The 16,105-nt window shown below is 44.2% G+C and overlaps 1 protein-coding gene across 1 annotated transcript in view; it reads right to left on the bottom strand.

Annotated features, from left to right (window-relative positions):
• The window catches only part of LOC105906390 (probable phospholipid-transporting ATPase IIA), a 39,031-nt gene that overhangs the window by 13,022 nt on the left and 9,904 nt on the right, over nucleotides 1–16,105 (bottom strand). Inside the window, exons 5-17 of the mRNA XM_012834523.3 lie at nucleotides 15,709–15,767; nucleotides 14,457–14,508; nucleotides 11,130–11,224; nucleotides 10,709–10,789; nucleotides 10,300–10,375; nucleotides 9,672–9,748; nucleotides 7,307–7,467; nucleotides 6,907–7,049; nucleotides 5,399–5,511; nucleotides 4,452–4,661; nucleotides 2,648–2,809; nucleotides 1,877–1,969; nucleotides 1,050–1,133 (exon numbers count right to left, since the gene is read on the bottom strand). Of these exons, the coding sequence (XP_012689977.1) occupies nucleotides 1,050–1,133; nucleotides 1,877–1,969; nucleotides 2,648–2,809; nucleotides 4,452–4,661; nucleotides 5,399–5,511; nucleotides 6,907–7,049; nucleotides 7,307–7,467; nucleotides 9,672–9,748; nucleotides 10,300–10,375; nucleotides 10,709–10,789; nucleotides 11,130–11,224; nucleotides 14,457–14,508; nucleotides 15,709–15,767 (1,406 nt within the window). The remainder of the gene's footprint in view (nucleotides 1–1,049; nucleotides 1,134–1,876; nucleotides 1,970–2,647; nucleotides 2,810–4,451; nucleotides 4,662–5,398; nucleotides 5,512–6,906; nucleotides 7,050–7,306; nucleotides 7,468–9,671; nucleotides 9,749–10,299; nucleotides 10,376–10,708; nucleotides 10,790–11,129; nucleotides 11,225–14,456; nucleotides 14,509–15,708; nucleotides 15,768–16,105) is intronic.

Below are 16,105 nucleotides of genomic sequence, written 5' to 3'. Positions count from 1 at the left end.
AGTCAGGCAGCTCTCAGTCTCACTCTGCCTGGGTGTATGCAGTCAGACAGCTCTCAGTCTCACTCTGCCTGGGTGTATGCAGTCAGACAGCTCTCAGTCTCACACAAAGCAGTTGAGTTTAGACCAATCAACAATGGCCCACGCACAAATGCACACATAAGCACAAACAAACAAACACACACACACACACACACACACACACACACACACACACACACACACACACACACACACACACACACACACACACACACACACACACACACACAGCACTTAGCAGTATCACTGGCACTTTCAGTAGTATTTCTACATATTCCAATTTCCAAGATTCCTACTGATCAGTTGTCATTAAATGTCGTTTCACCAGAACATGGTCAAACAAAGAGTGTGAGTGAAAGGAAGAGTTTCCAGGTCTGTAAGGGTGTCTGGAGCCCCTCTGAGACGGTGCACTCTCCAGTGGCTGTGCTCTGTGTCCCAGCGTAACCCACAGACTGACAGAGCTTTTCCTGCAACCCTCATTTCCCTTCCGCTCCCTCTCTTGATGACTTTACCAAATGCCACCGCACGTACGCCACCATGTCAAGGCCATCTCTGGGTTTGGAGAGGCAAATTGTTTTCAGTATACCACGACTGCCTTTAAAGCGAGCATCTGGAGAGGCTGACATTAGCATCTGGAGAGGCTAACATTAGCAGCTACATACAGAAAGGCACATGCTGCCAGGACATCTATGTTTGACAGGTAGTAGGCTAGTGACAATGGCCCCAAAACTTTATACGTCTTAACCCCCATACGGCCAGCCTATATTTTAGTTATTTTTTAGTTTTGGGGTGTATAAGAATATCTATCAATTTAACCATTTTTGCAGTAAAATATATGTATCCAAGAATCCATTTCTTACAGGCAAGAGAGATAGAGATGAGGAAAAACATGGTTGGGTTTAGTTCTACCTCCGGAAGGGGTATCTCAAAAACTAAAGCCCTTTTTGACAGTTTGTCACTAGCCTATAGCATCAATGCACATTTATCAAAAAAGACAGAATGATAAATACCTCAAAGTCCTGGTACTGCTCCTCAGTTAGGGACTTCTTAGCCACCACAAGCACCCGCAATCCCTCTCTGGCCATATTACCACACTAACACAGCAAGGAAAGCAGAGAACATGAGAGGTCAGGAGAGAGCAAGAGAGAGGGAGCAAAAGAAATCAAGAGAGAGAGTGTGAGAAATGAAAAATAGTTCAATAATCAGTGTCAGGAGGACAGTAACTCAATCAATTACAAATCCCAATCAATTACAAATCAACACATAAAAGTAATACTACAAAACCAAAAGAAATCTAAACAGACTTCCCTATTGGGAAGAGTCCGCACCATAATCTATTTTGGGCTGTTTTGTGAGCCCAAAACAAAAAGAACACATACCAACAGATTACAAGCAAATTACTTAGAAAGGCTCTATGACGGAATATCTTCACAAGCCTCTCCAGTCTTACAGCCAGGAAACCAACAAATGAGATCTGATCTAATAAAGAGTTTTTTGGACATCCAAAACTGGAACCCCAAAACATGTGGCCTAAAGAGCATCAGAGGGAAAGCTGAAGCAAGACGTCCCTGAGCAACACAGGGCTTTCCTGAGAGCGCTCAGTCTACAAGCTGTATTGTATCCAATTTTAGAACCATAACATCCAGTCTAACTTGACATTAATAAAATGCTTTTTTATAAAAAAAATGAATAAAGGGGTGAATAGACACATGAATTATGTTACAAGCTTTTAGACTGGGGAGAATTTTTCAAGAAACACTTGAGTCCTTTGGGTTTTCCTCGGTTTCCATAGAGACATAATATTTATCCAATCAGTTTGAGAGTGTGGGATAAATACCTCCTCCTCCAGCCAATCATTGTATTGGACAATGCCTGCCATCATAACATCTGCCCCCTTCATGTAGAACGTGATGTCTCCAGTGGACTCATCCTGAGGAAAACACACACACAGCAGACATCTTAGTGTTAATTACTCTATTAGTACACTCCACCATGCAGCACTGATCAACTTCCTTCATGCCAAACAAGAGAGCGAAAGGGAGAGAGAGAGGGAGAGAGATAGAGAGAGAGAGGTTATTTACAGTGCCCTCTCGGTCCCTGATGGTGTTTAAGGGCAGTGCGAGGGGAAGCGGCGCTCCATGTCTGGTTTCCTGCTTGGGGATCGGAGCAGCGCCAATAACAGCACAGCGCCCCTGCCTGGGCCGTGGGGTTAGTCATCCAGTTCAAAGTGGGGTGACCACTTTCTCAGATAGCCTCCTGAGACCGGCACGCACTCCCCCATGTGTGTGTGTGTGTGTGTGTGTGTGTGTGTGTTTGTAGGTACGGTTTTTGTACGTACCTGTACGTGTATGTCTGTGGGGGTGTGTATGTTCAAACTTTCGTTTGTGTTTTGGCTTTTGAACTTTTGAAAACATATTTGTATCCATTATATATCTTATAAAATATAGACTGGAACATATGATGGCCTGTATCTATTCTGTTTGATGGATTGACAAATGTTTGACTTGAGGATTTTACACACTGTGGTGACCTGAACAAATATTGTTATACAATGACACACAAATTACTTTGTCTAAGTTGACAGTACAGAACAGTCGCTCTTTCTCACCCGCACAATAATGCCCATGCGTTTGCTCTCGTAGGTGAAGGGGAAGATCTGGAGAATGGTGAAGTTCAGGATCTGTCCACTAGGGGTCCTCAGCTGCATGGAGGACTGATCACGGCCAACAAGCGTCAGGCCCACGCTCTCCGTCCACTGAACCAGTGAAACCTGTGATCCAAGATGCGCACACACACACACACAATCAGTTATTCAAAACACACATTTCATTGCTGATGAATTGTAATGTCTGCACATCAATATCCAACAACACAAGCTATTATTCTGTTCATGAGAGAGGCGCTCTAATCCAGTTTGTTGTGGAGGCAGTGCTGCGTCCTGTGAGGATGGAGGGCAGTGAGAGCTCAGATATCTGTGCTGACTCAAGTGGGGATACAGGGGATCTGCTCCACATCAGGGTCAAGGGTCAGCTGCTGTGAGATGCTACTGAGGGATGATGACTGTTCATGCCTGTGGCTCTCTGTGTTAGTGTGTGTACCGTCTGTGTGTGTTAGTGTGTGTATTTACTGAATGCTAGAAGGGGCCAGATTAATAGCCTTTATCACTTTGCAGAGCAATAGCGTAGCATGTGTAACTAACTTGTCACATTCACACTCTACCTCAACTCAAGTTCCATGCCATAGTCAAATGATAAAACGTTCAAATAATCCAGCAAAATGCTGACACACAACAATGAAACTTCACACATCTTCACGCCATCTGTAAATATTTCAGTTGTGTTAGGAGGATGTGCAAGCACTGCCCTGAAAAACAGCCTCCCACCTGTTGCTAAATGTTATCACCTACACACTAACTGTCCTCAGGCCTCTATATTTAGACATCCTGCTGAGCTATCAAATACTAACTGAAATTTGGTTGAAAATGAGATGAAGGTGATAAGAGGTGGAGAGGAGCAAGAAACCACATCAGGGCTAGACAGCTAAGGTGCTAAGGTCTGCCTCCAGCTGTACTGTACACTAGCTAATGCTAAGGTCTTCCTTCACCTGTACTGTACACTAGCTAATGCTAAGGTCTGCCTCCACCTGTACTGTACACTAGCTAATGTGCTGGGCCATGAACACCACGCCATGTCATGGTCTTTGTGGAGATATACTGTCCAGTCCAGTGTATGTGTGTGTGTGTGTGTGTGTGTGTGTGTGTGTGTGTGTGTGTGTGTGTGTGTGTGTGTGTGTGTGTGTGTTAAAGATGAATTTTAGGGTCAGAGTAAAGTTCAGAGATTTCAGGGGATGTGGAAGAAAAGGACGTGGGGTGAGAAAGTGGCATTTTCAGGGAGTGGAACTGAAACGGTACTTTACGGGGACGTTTAGGAAATCCACGCTATAAACCAAGGACATAAATCAAGCCCACTTCCTGTACCTAAAAGGAAGTGGACAGATCAAGGCCATATGCTATGAGAGTGTGCAGGTGTGAGTGTGTGTGTGTGTGTGTGTGTGTGTGTGTGTGTGTGAGTGTGAGAGAGAGTCAAAGGCCTCTCCTTTGTGTGTGGATGTCTGCTTGAACTTGCATAGAAAGCCTCAGCTCCTAGTATCACCAAATCAAATTTAACCAAAGGTACAGAAAACCATCCTGTTTAGACTAAACCTCCTGCCTCCTGTGTGTATATGCATGTATTCATGAAACACTTGAAATGTTATGTGTAGATGTTTGTGTCTGTATGTGTGATGGCATTGTGACAGTACGTGTGTGTTTGTATGTGTGTGTTTGTATGTGTGTGTGTATGTGTGTGTGTGTGTGTGTGTGTGTGTGTGTGTGTGTGTGTGTGTGTGTGTGTGTGTGTGTGTGTGAGGACAACCTCGTCGGGGCTGGAGGCCTGGTACACCCGGCAGGTGTCTTCGTAGTGCTGCTCGGCCTCCGCCTGGTCGGTGACGCCGTTGGCCTCGTAGACGGGCGTGACGTTGTGCACCAGTGCGATAGCCTTCACCGCCTCGTGCACACGGCTGCTGATGGTCTTCCGCACCTTGGTGGCGGCCGGAGCCCGAGAGGTCGGGAGGTCATGAGGAGGCTGTACAGGAACATGGAAGGGGAGAAAACTAGAATCAAACTAAAGGCCAATCTATGCATTATTACCCTGATAAAATACTCTTGATTAACAGATAGTCTTGATTAACAAATGTCTTGCAAATGGCAAATTCATAGATTGCCCCTATATTCTATTTGGTCATGATCCTGGTATGAAATGCGCCGTATACATAAAGTTTGATTTTATTTGATGATAGGAAATTTTCTTCAGTTCTAAAGAAGAGAAAAATTCTCAATACTCTCAATTCTCGCATTCTCAATACAGACATGTCCTCACAACTGTATAAAAACAGCTAAAAGTCCTTGAATGTGCCACTGAAAGATTGATCAAAAGGCCACTGTTCAAAGACCCAATCACTAGACAGTGGGTGTGTGTCGGTATAAACACAACCAGATGTGTGAGAAATATCAACACTTAACCCACATCTTTCTCTGGCTCTTATTTTTAGCAAACATGTCTCCTGGGTTAATGGTGGTAATTAAATTAGTACACTGCAAGTCCGGCCTCTAGCTAATTCTGCTTCCTGCCCTCATGACCTCTGACCCAGGAACAAAAAACGAAATGTCGCTGAGGGTCAGGAATCATTCACCTAGGCAACCGAATGCTTCTGACATGTGCTGTTTTTTGGTCTTTAAAACAGACAAAGCTGAGCTGCCAAGCGAGGACAATGCTTGGAGGTGCAGGGGAGCGTGAGCCGACGAGCCTGCAGGCTGCCTCACCTGAGTGTAGGCGCTGAACACGTGGCTCTGCACCTCATCCATGGAGTCCATGCCGTAGGCCACCGTGCCCAGATGCAGCCGCCGGAACACCATCTCATTCTGGGTTAGGGTGCCTGAAACGGAGCGCCCACAGCCATGAGTACACATCAGTTTACTGTTATAGGTCCACAGGTTAGCAACTCAACTCTCAATTCAAACACCACAGACCATCCCAAATGATCTGAATGTCTGCAGCCTGGTAAACCTCTCTTGGTAGTTCCTTCATACTGCCTCTGTTGTGCAAAATGTTTTTTTCCTGACATAGTGAAATCCAAGTACCATCCTTGTGTCCCTTAACTTTACAGCTAGTCCTTTGGCTGGAGTTTGGAGTGCATTTGGGGGAAACAGAAGAGTTAATGAGGCTGGCCTGGTTCTGATTGAGCACATACTGAGGGGTAGGTCTGAGTTATGTTAACCCCAGATGGCTTACTAGGAGGGCAATTAAGCACTGGACAAGACTGATGGCTTATAATTGCTTATTAATGCCATAAGAGCTCAAGGCTGCTTTCCTAATGCCCTTCTTGATCTCACCCCCTGCACACACACAAGAGAATGGAACACACACACATGCACCCACACCAACACACGCACACACACACACACACACACACACACACACACACAGAGAGTAGTGTTTCAGTAGCACTTCTACAGGTCCTTCCCATACATTAGTGTGACCTTTGACATTTGGAAGCAGTTAATCTACTCAAAGTGCAGAGGTAAAAGAGATAATTTTATAAGGAAGGGAGCATCGTAAATTTCAGGAGGCAGAGAGTTTTCCTTTGAGCTTTATACTTCTGAAGCATGCTACGTGTATGTGTGAGTACAGATGAAAGCTGACAGTGAGCTCTAGTTTCAGAGCCTTCACACACACACACACACACACACACACACACACACACACACACACACACACACACACACACACACACACACACACACTGCCCTAAGGTAGAAGGAGGGTTCTGGCCCCCCTGCTACCATGTAGACCCTCCACAAATCACAAACGCCATCCTGGCTGCTCCCACAATCCCCTCTGTCCTCTGCAGAAAGCTCGGTAGATCCACGTGTGTAAATCACTGCGCTCTTCCGACCGCTCTTTCCGTCCCACCATTTACGCATCTGCGTGTCGCCTGCAGCCACACTGGGAGGTTTAAGGAAGTTCAGAGTAATACTTCCTCACCCCTTCTCTGACTCCCTCTCAATCCTGCATTCCGTGCCATGTGTTAACTCTCTGTCCACTACATTTGCTCTCTGTGTCCCTCTCCCTTATTTTTCTTTGACACTGTGCTGACAACCGAAGGCTCAATCTACTGCTTTACACTGTGACTGAGAACAAGCATGTGAACTTGCAGACACCCTCAGGCTTACAGACACAGATTAGTTTAAAGGTCTCTGTCCCACATGGGTTTGTTTTCATCTGTGCTGTGCTGTGTGCCAACAAATGGATTGGAATGTGTTTCTTTCACCTGTCTTGTCCGTTAGCAGGTAGGAGATGCGACCCAGCTGCTCAGGAATAGTGCTCGCTCGAACCACAGTTCCAGGAATTTTGGAGTCTTTCCGGATCATCCAGCTGAAGACCATCTTTCCCATGTCCAAATTCACGCGCAAACTAAAACAGTGCAGAAAAAGGCACTTTTATTTTGTGTACATGTAAACATATATTCAATCTCTTACTATCTGTTGAAAGCTGAAGTCAAATGTGTGCATGTGAGGATTATGCTTGCTCTGCTATGTTATAGGGAATGAGGTTGATGTGCAGTTGATGTGAGTCTCTTTAAAAGATTGTGAAGTAGATGGGCGAATAAGAGTGTGTGTTGTTGTGTTGTTGTGATCGAGCAAGCGTGTGTGTTTATGGTGAAGGCCGACCTGATGGGCACGATGTTGGAGAAGAGCAGCAGGAAGCGGAAGATCTGCAGGTACCAGCGTCCGGCAAAGTGCTGCAGAGCCACCATGACCAGAGACACCACCACCAGCGCCCCAAACAGGATTTTAGTCAGACAGTTCACCTCCAGGTCAAACAGGCCGATCTGGGGAGCAGACACAGGTCAGAGTACGCAGGGGCTAGTGAGAGTCAGCATAGGATACAGGAGAACTAGCTTCTGGAACATCTTCAAATGGAGTTGCAGAAGTGAAATGGTCATGTGAAGGGGAGATAAGAACACCTGGCATTTCACTCACTGGCCAAGTGATTCACTATGCAGTATTATGCTCCAAGGCTGAAACCTCGTGAACATGTACAAAGCTTTCCTCTAAACGTTGCAGAATATATCAGTTACATCAGTTAGGAAGCTAGCAAGCTAGCTCTTATCAGTTCCAATTGTGCTGTTGTTGGTGTTCCAAAGGTACACTACCGTTCAAAAGTTTGGGGTCACCCAGATAATTTCGTGTTTTCCATGAAAACTCACACTTGTATTTATCAAATGAGTTGCAAAATGAATAGAAAATATAGTCAAGACATTGACAAGGTTAGAAATAATGATTTCTATTTGAAATATTAATTTTGTTCTTCAAACTTTGCTTTCGTCAAAGAATGCTCCATTTGCAGCAATTACAGCATTGCAGACCTTTGGCATTCTAGCTGTTAATTTGTTGAGGTAATCTGTAGAAATTTCACCCCACGCTTCCTGAAGCACCTCCCACAAGTTGGATTGGCTTGATGGGCACTTCTTGCGTACCATACGGTCAAGCTGCTCCCACAACAGCTCAATGGGGTTGAGATCTGGTGACTGCGCTGGCCACTCTATTACAAACAGCATACCAGCTGCCTGCTTCTTCCCTAAATATTTCTTGCATAATTTGGAGGTGTGCTTTGGGTCATTGTCCTGTTGTAGGAGGAAATTGGCTCCAATCAAGCGCTGTACACAGGATATGGCATGGTGTTGCAAAATGGAGTGATAGCCTTCCTTATTTAAAATCCCTTTTACCTTGTACAAATCTCCCACTTCACCAGCACCAAAGCAGCCCCAGACCATCACATTACCTCCACCATGCTTGACAGATGGCGTCAGGCACTCTTCCAGCATATTTTCACCTATTCTGCGTCTCACAAATGTTCTTCTGTGTGATCCAAACACCTCAAACTTTGATTCGTCTGTCAATAACACTTTTTTCCAATCTTCCTCTGTCCAATGTCTGTGTTCTTTTGCCCATAATAATCTTTTCTTTTTATTGGCCAGTCTCAGATATGGCTTTTTCTTTGCCACTCATCAGGCCAGCATCCCAGAGTCGCCTCTTCACTGTAGACGTTGACACTGGCGTTTTGCGGGTACCATTTAAAGAAGCTGCCAGTTGAGGACCTGTGAGGCGTCTATTTCTCAAACTAGAGACTCTAATATACTTGTCTTCTTGCTGAGTTGTGCACCAGGGCCTCCCACTTCTCTTTCTACTCTGTTAGAGCCCGTTTGTGCTATTCTCTGGAGTAGTACACACCGTTGTAGGAAATGTTCAGTTTCTTCGCCATTTTTCGCATGGAATCGCCTTCATTTCTAAGAACAAGAATAGACTGGCGAGTTTCACATGAAAGTTCTATTTTTCTGGCCATTTTGAGAGTATAATCGCACCCACAAATGTGATGCTCCAGATACTCAACTAGCTCAAAGGAAGGCCAGTTTTATAGCTTCTCTCACCAGCAAAACAGTTTTCAGCTGTGCTAACATAATTGCACAAGGGTTTTCAAGGGTTTTCTAATCATCCGGTAGTCTTCTAAGGCGATTAGCAAACGCAATGTACCATTAGAACACTGGAGTGATAGTTGCTGGAAATGGGCCTCTATACACCTATGTAGATATTTCATTAAAAACCAGACGTTTCCACCTAGAATAGTCATTTACCACATTAACAATGTATAGAGTGTATTTCTGATTCATGTAATGTTATCTTCATTGAAAAAAACAGTGCTTTTCTTTGAAAAATAAGGACATTTCTAAGTGACCCCAAACTTTTGAACGGTAGTGTACGTCCGTTGGCTGTTAGGTAGTTAGCTCACTAGTTTTAGGCAAAATAAATCAAAAATGCCTCTTTAAGGGAACCAGCATATGAGGGTGGACATGAACAACTATGCCAAGCTAACTGTACACTGTGGTCATTTTATAGCATGATCATAGGTGCTGGCACACTCAAGATATACATGAAGCCGCTGATCTCTAAATCAGGTAGAGTATATCTGTCCTCACTCCTTAGTGCACCGTAATGATCATGAAACTGGTGCAGGGTCAGTGCAAGGAGAGGCTACCTTGTGTCGAGGGTTGGAGGTATTCATGACACTTCGCAGCTCTCTCCCCGTGTAGATCACCACACCCACCACAGTGCCTGCAACACAAACACACACACACACACACACACACACATAGACAGATGGTGAGATAGATTAGATTATTTCACATTATGTTTAACAGCTGCAACAGATTTTGGTGATATGTGCGAATGGCACAATTACATGCACCCATTCAAGTCACTTAATATGATGGTGTAGAACTGCATTTGGTGAGGTGGGAGGGGGGAGTGTTTCATTATTTTAATGGAAAGTGTTTCCTAATAGTTCTCTGTAGGGTGGCTGTTTTTTCTGACAAGGTGATCACATGCATTGTGTATGAGCCAGTATGTGTGTGTGTGTGTGTGTGTGTGTGTGTGTGTGTGTGTGTGTGTGTGTGTGTGTGTGTGTGCATGCGTGGGAGAGTACACACTATCAGCACTTTGACTGTCAAGTAATTACCTTGAGGATCGTAGAAAGCTAAACAACAGAGCTGCCTCAGTGGAAATAGTATCTTTATGCATGTGCATGTGCGTGCATGTGCGTGCATGTGTGTGTGTGTGTGTGCATGCGTGTGTGTGCGTGTGCGTGTGCGTGTGTGTGTGAGTACCTGAGGCAACAACAGTGCTGGCCCACAAGGTGTTTTCAATGCTCAGACTCTCATTAACTGGAGGATCTCCATCCTCCTGCAAAACATCCGATACATCAAAAGACACATTAAACATGCTTCACACGTGCAGGTCACAGAATCCCCACTAACAGCCATATTCTGAAACAGGCTGCAAACACAGGAATGGGTGAGTGCAGTCTCCACTGTGGGCTCCAAGGGTTCACTCACCCAGGTGAATGTGTGTGTGTGTGTGTGTGTGTGTGTGTGTGTGTGTGTGTGTGTGTGTGTGTGTGTGTGTGTGTGTGTGTGTGTGTGTGTGTGTGTGTGTGTGTGTGTGTGTGTGTGTGTGTGTGTGTGAGTGTGTGAGAGTCAGTGCAGTCTCCACTGTGGGCTCCAAGGGTTCACTCACCCTGGTGAATGTGCCGATGAAGTTGTGGATGTCGATGTTGGGCTCCTCAGCGTACACATATGCCCTGATCTGCAGCAGGTCCTAAATGAGAGCAGAAAGCATGGCTTCACACATTGTTGCTTGTGCTGATCGCTCTCTCTCTCTCACACACACACACACACACACACACACACACACACACACACACACACACACACACACACACACACACACACACACACACACAAAAAGAATCTGCTACTCTTACTCTACTAAATTTCTGATTTAGGAATGTTTCTGGAAATAAACTCAATAAGTTGCATGAACCTCGCATTTATCTACATCAAAATCTAAACAGACACAAAACCAATAGATATTGAGGTCATTAACTACGGCTACATCTACATATTAAATACAGAGCAGATCATATCAAGCATCTCACTGCTGCAGTGGGCAGTCTCTGCGTGCAGGCCACTGGCAGGCGGAGTTTCCAGTCCGTTTCACCATCCAACTGGTCAGTCCTCAGAAAACAGGAGCCTGACGAGCAAGAACCCAGAGTTAGAGTCAGAGGTAATATTCCAGTGTGCTTGGAGTCCACCTTAGAAGATGGGCTCAGAGGGCTAGAGAGAGAGTCAGAGACAGTGCACAATCCAATCATACCACTAGGGGCACAATCCAATCATACCATTAGGGGCACAATCCACTCATACCAGCACATCTGATGTTTCACATCACTGCTCCACATTTTGCCCTATTCTGCTTTCCCAGCAAAAGTCTTTTCAGATTTCTATATCTGTTCATTATGATAAAGACCAGAGAAATGTGAGAACATATGAGTGAATACAAAGAGAGCCATAGTGGATTCTAAAAGTCTGTCTGATCCTATTGTGCATGCTGTTTCTGACCCCTAGGTGGCACTGTTACCATTCATCAGCGGAGGCCTGTCTGCTGCCTCACAGACTCCTGGCCCAAAATTTCAGTTTAGTTTTTGTTGTTCGCATGATCTTTCGGTTTCGGCTCCAAGGTGTTAATTTGCACAAACAAAACCATGCAGTTCTGACTAAAGCTGCTTCATGCTCTGTTCACTCTCATCAAGGACAAAACATGCCACCCATCTCACGCACACAGACATACACCCAAACACATGCAAATGGATCCAGCCCCCACCCCCACCCCCACCCCCCACCAATAATGCATGCACGGACACACACAACCTCACACGCACGTGCGCACACGCACACACACACACACACACACACAAACACAACCCTCTTATGTGCTTTCTTTTAAGTTCTTCTCTGTCATGTCCTTGAAATAAGTTGACAAAATATAAATTTGATATTTTTGGTGTATTACATTAAATCTATTCAGACATCTTCCACAGCATGTTCAAAACTTTCCACATCTTACAATAACTCTGTTCATCTATTTGCACCCTTGCATGCATACTGTTGGTTTGTTTGTGTACCCCTGTGTGTTGTGTGTATATATGTGCTTTAGTGTGTGTATATATGTGTGCGTGTGTGTGTGTGTGTGTGTGTGTGTGTGTGTGTGTGTGTGTGTGTGTGTGTGTGTGTGTGTGAGAGAGAGAGAGAGACACAGGGTTGGGGGAGGTGTGTAGTTGAGCCAGGTCTCGGCCTGTGGAACCCTGGGCTCTTCATAATTGACCTAATGGCCTCCATCTGTTGGGCCATCAAACAGCCCTCTTTCCCGTAACACCCGCACCCCCCGAGCTCAAGCAGAGGAAATCTCTCGCCAGTCCAATCCTTTTACTCCCAAAGCTGCAACAAAAATGGCTTTATCTTGGGTATGAAACAGCCTGAGATTAAATCTTAAGTACCCCAAATGTATCTCGTTATGGCAGTTTGCGCACTTAAATGTATTTAAATAAACAGAGGCCTTTGTACTTTGAAAAGAATTTGTGCGATTTTTGCTCTCTAACCCTTCAAACCTCTCTTTGGATATCAGCAGTTCCTCTTAATGACTTGCTTATGGGTCTAGGCATTTATGCAGCCGCGTGTAGAACTTAGATTTCATCTACAGGGTCAATGTGCTTCATCTTTATTCTCTGTTTTGTTATTCAGAAACTGAGACTGCCTCAGTCTTCGCATTCACCTTTAGATAAAAGCAGACATGATCCCCCTTTTCCCAGCCTACACCCAAAGCTCATTTGCAAGTCTTCATTTATCATTTGAAAGACAGCGTGAAGTTGTATCAGTTTCGGTGGAAAGGTTTGCCCCAATAAGCAGAATTACTGCTTTGTAAATGTGAGAAAAAAAACATGTGCACTTGAGGTAAACAGAACTTCTTCTCTCTTCCCTGTCTTACATGCTGTTTTTCCATATGAATGCCGTTGCTCGGCGTGGTTCTGCTCAGTATAGCCCGTCGACCAAGCACAGCCTGGATTTGCATTTCCATACATCAAGGGTATACTCGCTTTAGGGTGTGTCTTTAAGTAAGGGATGAAGGCTGCAGAGGTGTCCCAACATACACAAATATTTGAAGGGCTCTACGTTTAAACGTACCAGTTAACATACACATCTGCCATTCAAACAAGCTATATAACACACTAAAGAAAAGGGAATAACCGGCAAAGGATAACAGGTCCTCTTTAATGTTAGCTGTTTTTAATGTGGTCTAGCTTGCCAACTTGCTAGTTCTCCAGATAACAATGTTATTTAATCATGGAATTTATCAGGTTTATGCCACTTGTCACAATGCGAGAATATGTTTATTTTGTTAATTCAATGTCAGCCAAAACACTCTGAAGAAAAGTCTATGGGCAATTTAACATTTACCATTGTTTTTATAGTTACTATTCAAACTTTCCAGATTAAACCTTTTAATTGGATCTGCTTCATATATTTCTTGATTAGACAAGAATACAGACACACTATTGCAAGCGCTGAATGATGACTGAGACAATCACGAAAGAGTCATTTGGCGTGTTTGGAAGCAGACCTGGTGCGGTTTGCAGGGATGAACTCGAATCCGAAAATACGGTATTTGGGAAAGCACAAATAATGCGATGGAAACAGGTATTTGATTTGATATGATGTGATTTGATTCTTCTACCCAAAGTTGCTAGTTATTATTCGGGGAAAAAAAGTCAGCTCTATGATTGACATGTCTGCGCATCAGCCATTATGTTTCTTCAAATTGATTTACGTTATTGTGGATGGCCATAAGATAAATATGCCCATTCCATTTGCAACATAGGCCTTTGGTTTCACTAACTAGTCATCTGATTTAGGCTACTACATATTACTTAAAAGTGTCGCCCCGCACAGCAGGCAGCGGGCTGAGACTGACAGTTAGCCCACCCATTCAGATTCATATTCATAGATATTTTTTATAATAATTTTTAGTTTTTCGTGAGTTTTTCAAGAGTTTTTCATGTGACCTTGAATGAGATTTGTTTTGTCTTATAATAATAATTAGAATGATGTATTATCAATAATATTTATAACTTCCTCTCCTCTTGTTGACCAATGTTGGCTACATCATCCTAGCCTACATTATGTTAGCCTACATCATCCTAGCCTACATTATGTTAGCCTACATTATGTTAGCCTACATTATGGCCCTGCTCAGGGGTGGGTCCAAAATGAGCGCAGTGCGGCCATTTAACTTGTAATGGAAATGAGCTTGGCTTGGCTCGGCACGGCACTGCCAAATATGCCAATGGAAAAACTCCATCAGTGGTCACTCTGATCCCTTGACAGCTCTATGCTGTCTGGGGGAGATTGGGTGTGTGCTGAATGCTTACCATTTCTCTCTGATGTCCGCAGGAAGATCATGTCAGCAGGGACACGCTGGTTCTGCAGAGAGAAGGGAAAACATTATTAGATCAACCTCCTTCTCCTTCTCCTTCTCTCTCTCTCTCTCTCTCTCTCTCTCTCTCTCTCTCTCACAGGCACACACTCATACCCAGTATTCAATTTAAATGGGCATTACAAGCATGTGAATGTGTATTTTTACACAAACAACTACAAGGATTCTTTGAATAGGTCTGTGTTAACTTGTTTTGAGAGTCAACAGGCTCACTCTCTCAGGGATGAAGTCTTGGAACTGCAATGTTCCAAACAGTAGAACAGTAGAAGACCTTTGGTGATTTTGTATGGTAACAGAAAAGGGGTAATGGCCTAATTCTCCCCTGCGCAAGCAACATTATGCTTTGGCATTGTGCATTCACTTCCACTCCTTTCCCCACTTCCTTAACACACACACACACACACACACAAACACTCACATTATGCTTTAACACACAGAGACACATTCAGACACACACAAACCAACCTAGAGAAATCCTGAGTACTAATCTGGCTGACAGCTTTTCAAAACCATTAGTGTTCAACCAATGTTCTGTCCTTGAACAGAAATGAATGTTCCATCTAGCATTCTCAGATGGAATGTCCTCCAAATGAAGAGGACAACAAGAGCAAACCAGCTACATAAAAAAAACACTCACTTCTACAGGAGTTAGTCAGAAATCAGTTAGAGGTGATTTTTGTGTGTTACTACACAGTTTTCAGGAGCTTGCATGCCTCTATACTGAACCTGATATGTGAACTGTGTGTCTTGGGCAGAATGAAGCACTCTGCTACAAACATGGCTCAGCCTGTAACAAGACATGGGGGCAGCCCTCTCATATTTCATGTGCCCACACCCCCACCAACCCAATCTCTTTACAATGAGCTGAAAGGCCGCCCTGGCCCAAAAAGCCAAGTGTGCAACAAAAGGATTTAGGCCCGATTACTAATAACCAAACACAAGCTCCAGCCTGAGCCCTTAGCCACCCAACATGACTGACAGGGTGGGGGGTTCTCAGCCTAGAGCCTCTCAACCACATGACGGGCAAACCCCCAGAATCAGCTCCCTCCCATGGCAACGCTTCGCTCATGGTTTAGTTTGAGATGGTGTGAATTTAGAAAAGTATACAATACTTCTGTTTTTTAGTATGTCAGTCTGTAGTGTGAGGAGGAATGGAAAAAAAGAAGCGTACAAAGAAATGTACTAACCTTCTCAACAATGATAAGATCTCCCACTTGAATACCGCTACTCTTCACCTTCACTGTGCCTGATAAAAATAGAGAGAAAGAGAGAGAGAGAGAGAGAGAGAGAGAGAGAGAGACAGAGACAGGAGGGAAGAAAGGAACAGATGACAACCTTTTACTCCAGTTTGAAAGGCTTTGAACGCAAGTTATTTGCTGTTGCCTGAAGCAATTACCACAGACAAGTAGTTTGTAACTGTTACTGATGAAAGTCGATCGTCAGGTCTCACTGAAAGAATCAGTGAAAAGGGCAGACAAGGACAGTCATTTGGGAAGTGGACGCTTCATACTTGCAAAAGTGCATATAGGAAAAAGCTTCAATTGCTTTTCAGGAGCAAAAAGGATGTTAAGAGAAAAGCACAAA

This window comes from Clupea harengus, chromosome 4 (genome assembly GCF_900700415.2).
Source record: "Clupea harengus chromosome 4, Ch_v2.0.2, whole genome shotgun sequence".
Lineage (NCBI taxonomy): Eukaryota > Metazoa > Chordata > Actinopteri > Clupeiformes > Clupeidae > Clupea > Clupea harengus.
Note: the sequence above shows the minus strand (reverse complement) of the source record. Positions and strands in the feature narration are given on the sequence as shown.